The sequence below is a fragment of the Cetorhinus maximus genome, chromosome 18 (genome assembly GCF_964194155.1).
Source record: "Cetorhinus maximus chromosome 18, sCetMax3.hap1.1, whole genome shotgun sequence".
NCBI lineage: Eukaryota > Metazoa > Chordata > Chondrichthyes > Lamniformes > Cetorhinidae > Cetorhinus > Cetorhinus maximus.
This window is the reverse complement of record NC_135896.1, coordinates 23,224,627-23,230,699: the sequence shown is the minus strand read 5'-3', so window position 1 is coordinate 23,230,699 and position 6,073 is coordinate 23,224,627. Positions and strand designations below refer to the sequence as shown.

The 6,073-nt window shown below is 44.7% G+C and overlaps 1 protein-coding gene across 2 annotated transcripts in view; it reads left to right on the top strand.

The window, feature by feature from the left end:
- The first annotated feature begins 3,894 nt into the window (after window positions 1-3,894).
- The window catches only part of ppp4r4 (protein phosphatase 4, regulatory subunit 4), a 167,445-nt gene continuing 165,266 nt past the window's right edge, over window positions 3,895-6,073 (top strand). For both annotated transcript variants that reach the window (XM_078562179.1, XM_078562178.1), the window contains exon 1: window positions 3,895-4,642. In XM_078562179.1, the coding sequence (XP_078418305.1) occupies window positions 4,553-4,642 (90 nt within the window). In that variant the 5' untranslated portion in view covers window positions 3,895-4,552. The remainder of the gene's footprint in view (window positions 4,643-6,073) is intronic.

Genomic DNA, 6,073 nt, shown 5'->3' with positions numbered 1-6,073 from the left:
TGCCCGTAAGGCAGGCAACGCACGGCGTTTTCAACGGAAGATACAGCGGGTCTTGGGTTTTTCGTAACTTCAGCTAAAGGCGTACCCTCGCTCTCATTTTTAATTGCGGGGAGGGTAACTAAAGAGCAAATAGCAGCACTGATGGATTTAGAAATTACTGAGCGGGGAAGCAGACACCAGAGGGGCTGATGGATTTTGTAGAAAGTCTGGTGGAGATTCCGCCTAACAAATGTCTTATTTCACACTATATTTGGTACATAAGGTTACCTGTCACATTGCATTTGCCACTTACATAGCAGCCTTTTTATTTTCTGTTATGCCTCCAAGTGGCTTCTAGGTAGGATTTTCCTGTTCTAAACCACTTGTCACAAAGTTTCGCCTGCGGCTACAAACGTGTACCATCAGACGGAACTTCAAAAGTTCGAGAAGCTGCAGATCATCATACTACATCATGACGAATACACACTGAAGGGAAAAAAGCAAAATACTGCGAATGCTGGAAATTTGAACGTTAACTCTGTTTCTCTCTCCACAGATGCTGTCAGACCTGCTGAGTTTTTCCAGCATTTTCTGTTGTTGTTACACACAGAAGGGAGTTTGATTTAAGCAAAAAAACTGCGGATGCTGGAAATCCAAAAGAAAAACAAAAATACCTGGAAAAACTCAGCAGGTCTGACAGCATCTGCGGAGGGGAACACCGTTAACGTTTCGAGTCGGTATGACTCTTCAACAGAACTGTCCGGATTGTGGGCAATAACATGGGAGTTCCACTGGTTTTGCTATTGTTTGGAGCCTACTGCAACTCTGCCTTTCAAGGCAAGAATAATTTGTGGGTTCATATATCTTTAAATCAAAAAGTAATTTTGGGGACTTCAGTATAACTTTACAGGGTTCAATTCGTTTCATTGGTAACCTATTCCTGATAAATTTCATGTTAGTTTGTGGTCCAAAGTCTTTTACACGTTTTGATCCCAATTAACAGTGAATTTTATACTCGCAAGCCACAAATGGATCAGTATCTGTCCCTGTGCCAGATCCCAGAAAATATCTTGGATCAATTTGTAGACTACTAACTAAATTTACTTACCATTAAGAATGACTCAGAAGCAAAAGAAAATTTAGGGGAAAACACTAGGAGTACAGTAATTGTATGAGAGAACTCTTATAACAGTCCTCAAGGGAATTAGCTACATTTACAGAGTCCAATACTTCCGAACCTCGGATAACATTTTGCAGCCAGGATGCAGGCATTTACCCTGCCGATATCGCCTTTAAAGCAAACCACGAAACAAGTATATTAGCTTTCTTGCATTTCAATCAACTGTACTGGCACACATTAGCCTGTTGTCACTATACTTTAATCATGCTGTCCTATGAAAAGGAATCCTTTACTTTATAATTCGTGACCTACAGTCTTGCGTGGTTTCCGCAGATCTAATTTCTCCAGTCTTCGCCTTTTTATCTAGTGAAAAAGTAGCCTCCATTTTAAACCTTAGCTTTGTTCACATAGATTATATATTATCCTATCAGGACAACAGTTCTATTTTGCCATGGTAGATTTCCTTGGAAATGGTACAAAACTTTTGTTCTTTCTGTGTATTTCTATATTTGCTCAATACAAACTAACCAATCTCACACAGGACTGGTAAACTAAATATAGGTTCAGTTCATTTGACGATGTAGTACAGGACTGCTTAGCAGACAGATTTACTATGAAAATTCAAGTCATTGTTAATAGGAATGTACAACTGAACTCCTTTTGTACCACATGCTTCTGGCTAAACTGAAAGCTATTCTGAACAATGTCTGCTGGCCACATGGTTTATATCCTGGCTACTTACTTATTAGCACAGTCTCTCCTAAAGCACTATCACAACACTTGTGGGCTTTTTGAATATTATTTGGGCTTTCCTTGATATCATAGTATTGCTTTTTGCATGCTGTCTGGTTTTGCCCTCATCAGCCATTCCTGTTCAGACCAGATAGATACATTGGCAGTGATACTGAGCCAAGCAGATTTAGAGGGTTCCGGGATCAGTTGGTTATCGACCTGAAAAGTTAACCCTGTTTCTCTCTCTATAGATGCTGCCTGACCTGCTGAGTACTTCTGGGATTTTCTGATTTTATTTCAGATTTCCAGCTTCTACAGCATTTTGCTTTTGTTTGAAAATGAGAACAGGAGTGGACTGAACTGTGATGAGCCTTTTTCATAATTAAATAGCTTGCCAACATTTCCTGTGAAAACTCCCAGGTGAAGAATGGAACATATATGGTGCCTTTCATGACCTCAGGCCATTGCAAAATACCTTTGAACCAATAAGTATTTTTTGAAATATAAACACTGTTGTAGAACTGTAGTAATCACAGCAGCTAATTTTTATACAACAAAGTCCTATAAACAACCCATTGACAGTGATCAGATTTTTTTTTATTCATTCATGGGATGTGGGCTTCACTGGCTGGGCCAGCATTTATTGCCCATCCCTAGTTGCCCTTGAGAAGCTGGTGGTGAGCTGCCTTCTTGAACCGTTGCAGTCCATGTGGTGTAGGTACACCCACAGTGCTGTTAGGGAGGGAGTTCCAGGGTTTTGACCCAGCGACAGCTTGGAGTGGAACTTCCAGGTGGTGGTGTTCCCATGCATCTGCTGCCCTTGTCCTTCTAGATGGTAGTGGTTGTGGGTTTGGAAGGTGCTGTCTTCGTGAATTCCTGCACTGCATCTTGTAGATGGTACACACTGCCGCTACTGCGCGTCGGTGGTGGAGAGTTTAGTGATGATGGTTGAGGGATCAATATTGGCCAGAATATCGGGGAATACCCCCAGCTCTTTTTCCCTGTTAGATTCATCTGAGAGGACAGAGGGGATTTTGGTTTAACACCTCATCTGAATGAAGGCACCTCCTACAGTGCAACACTCCACAATACTGCCTGAGCCTAGATTTTGTGGTCATAACTTGAACCTACAATCTTCTGATTCAGCGGCGAGAGACAAGGGCGGGTGGGGGGCAGGCGGTGTGGATGGGAATGTAGAACACGAATCACAAACACATCAGCCATGACCTTATTGAATGGCGGAGCAGGCTTGAGGGGCCGAATGGCCTACTTCTGCTCCTATTTCGTATGTTCGTGTGAGAGTGTTACCACTATGCCACGGAGTGACACTCATGAGCACATGGCTAGTTTACCAGAGGCCATGTAGTGTCCTTGGAATATTTCACCCCAGCAAAAAAAGTTCACGTCAGAGCGATGCGGAGGTGGTGGGGGGGGGGGGGGGGGGGGGGAAGGAGTCTTTTTTGACAAACACAAGTCTCACAAAAAACTGAAGCGTCCTCTCTGCAAGCAGTAAATTTCCTCCAGCATTAATAATAGTTTACAATGGGACCCCTCCCACCAAAAGGCTGCATTGCTTATTAATGCTGGGGGATCACTGTCCAGAGTCAATCGTCATCACTGAAGTGCAGCCTCCTCTCCTCGCCTACTCTGTAAAATCAAATCCCACACACCGCACTGACGCAAGAAATTGTCCTTCCGAAGGGATTTGTTTCAGGGCCGGGATTTTAAAAAAAAAGAAACAAATCAAAATAAAATCGGAGAGTATTAAGCGAGAGGATTTTTTTTTAGGGGGGGGAAAAGAAAATATTAAGAGAAATTAATCAGAGAGTAAAGGGCTGGCTTGGAGGGGGCGGGGGGTGCGAGGAGTTGATTGACAAGCGAACGCATTCCGTCCGGAACGTTTTGCCATTCTTCCCTCGCCGTAGCGGCTGGTTTCCTTGGTGACGGCGGCTGCCGGGAGACGGAGGGCCCCGCGCGACGGCCCCGCCCCCTCCCCCTCATCCCCTCCCCTCTCCTCCCCTATCCCCCCCCCCCCCCCCCCCTCCTCCTCCCCCCATCTCGCTTCACGCTCGGTGGCCGCTCGCACTCACACACCGCGGCTTCCAGTCCAGTGTCAGTCTGGCTGTGTGTGTGCGTGCGTGCGGCGGAGGAGGAGAAGAAACAGAGGATCGCCGTTTGTCTAGCTCGGGAGACCGGGGGGCCCCCCCGGTGTCGGAGACAACAACAACCTTCCCCCCCTCCCCCCCCCCCCCCCTCATCTCCTCCAAAGAGGGGTCGCAGGTGGATTAACGTGAGGAGAAGAGAGGAGGAAAACCTGTGAGTGAGTGAGCGGGAGGGAGATCGGAAGAGGCGAAGCCCGTGCGGCTCCGAGCCTCCCCCCAGCACCATCACCGGAGGAGAGGAGAGGAGAGAGGAGAGAGGGAACGGCGAGAGCCAAAAGGCGGCGCATCTTCCAACCGCCTTCCCTTCCGATCGAAGAGACGCAGCGTACCGGCGGCGGACAGGGAAGGCTTTGGACACCGGGACATGGTGCCGGGACTGTCGGAGAGTCGCTGATCTTTCTCCCCCGTCCCTGCTCCCCTCTCTCTAACCCCCACCCCCTCCTCCTCATCCCCCTCATCCCCATCCCCATCCCCGCAGCCGCACACTCCTCTCCCCCCCCACCTGCTCTGCTGTTGGATCGCTTCTGTTCTTCTAATCCTTAAAACAAAATCAAAGGTGATGGATTTCAACCAGGAGAATTTGTTCGGGCAAATAGAAGATTTGCAGGAACTTAGTTTCATTGAAAGGCCAGTGCGTAGATACCTGAAGGTGTGTATTAGGTGGGGGGGGTTAATGGTAAATATTTTAAAATACCTTTATTGATGTGGTGCCCTCCGCTGTAAGTAGGACTATCAAGGTTACACTGGGCATATGCAATTCGCCGCGGTTACAGTGCACTGAAAGGCAGCCCACTTCTGACCCACTGCACTGGAAATGTACTTAAAGCGAAAATCGACTGCCTGCTTAAGGCACTGAGACGAAATCAGGTTTATTATATAGGCCCGCTGATAATACCAATTACAGCACCAGGTTAAAGAAGCTGAATTACGTAAGTTATTACCAAATGAAACATCAAATCTGTTGTTCCAGGTCTAACATTGTTGACAAATTATGACTCATTTTAACGTTTTTACCTGCTAACTATCAACATAAGTATCGCCGCCACTTGCATTGTGTTTATTTATTAAGAACTGCGTCCATAATTTGATATTATATTCATTTAACTATGCTATATATATGTGAATCGGAGCAAATATACATTGATGCTGAACAGATCAGATTAATATTTGGCCAGAAATATAATATGGTTCTATTTTCATTCTGAAGTGTGAATGATTCACTATTTAATGCATTCTGATGTATTAATTTAATGAAAACATTCCTGATGTGATACAAGCTAGATGTTCTCACTGTTGCGTACAACAGAACACATCTAACCCGAATGCAAAGTCAAATACTGCAGATGCTGGAAATATGAAATAAAAACAGAAAATGGCTGGAAATGCACAGCAGGCCAGGCTGCATTTGTTTTGATCAAAGGCCATTGACCTGAAATGTTAATTGTTTCTCTACAGAGGCTGACAGACCTGCTGAATATCTCCAGCACTTTTTGTTCTTTGCATGTAACCTGAATGTTAACCTGCATAGATTGGTAATCTGAAACAGAAGTTAAAACTAAAAATTAGCTCTTATTGGCACAAAGAGCATTTCATATAGCTATAAAAACAAAAAGCTAAAAGCTACTGCGGATGCTGGAAATCCAAAACAAAAACAGAATTACCTGGAAAAACTCAGCAGGTCTGGCAGCATCGGTGGTGAAGAAATCAGTTAACGTTTCGAGCCTTCATGGCCCTTCGGCAGAACTGAAGCACAGTTAGGAGAGGGGTGAAATATAAGCTGGTTTAAGGTTTGGGTGGGTGGGTTGGGGGGGGGGCAGAGAGAAGTTGAGGGTGTGGTGATTGTGGAGATAAGCAGTGATAGGAGCAGCTAATCAAAAGATGTCACAGACAAAAGGATCAAAGAGGTTTTAGCAAACTCTTGTTAATTTGTGTAGTTTATTTTATATAGCCTGTCAGATGCATACATCAACCTTTCATAACTGTCACTTGTAAAATGTTTTTCGTAGTAAGGAAAAAAGAGAAAGACTTGCATTTATATAGTGCTTTTCAGGACCAATGAACTTCTTAAATCATTTTACAG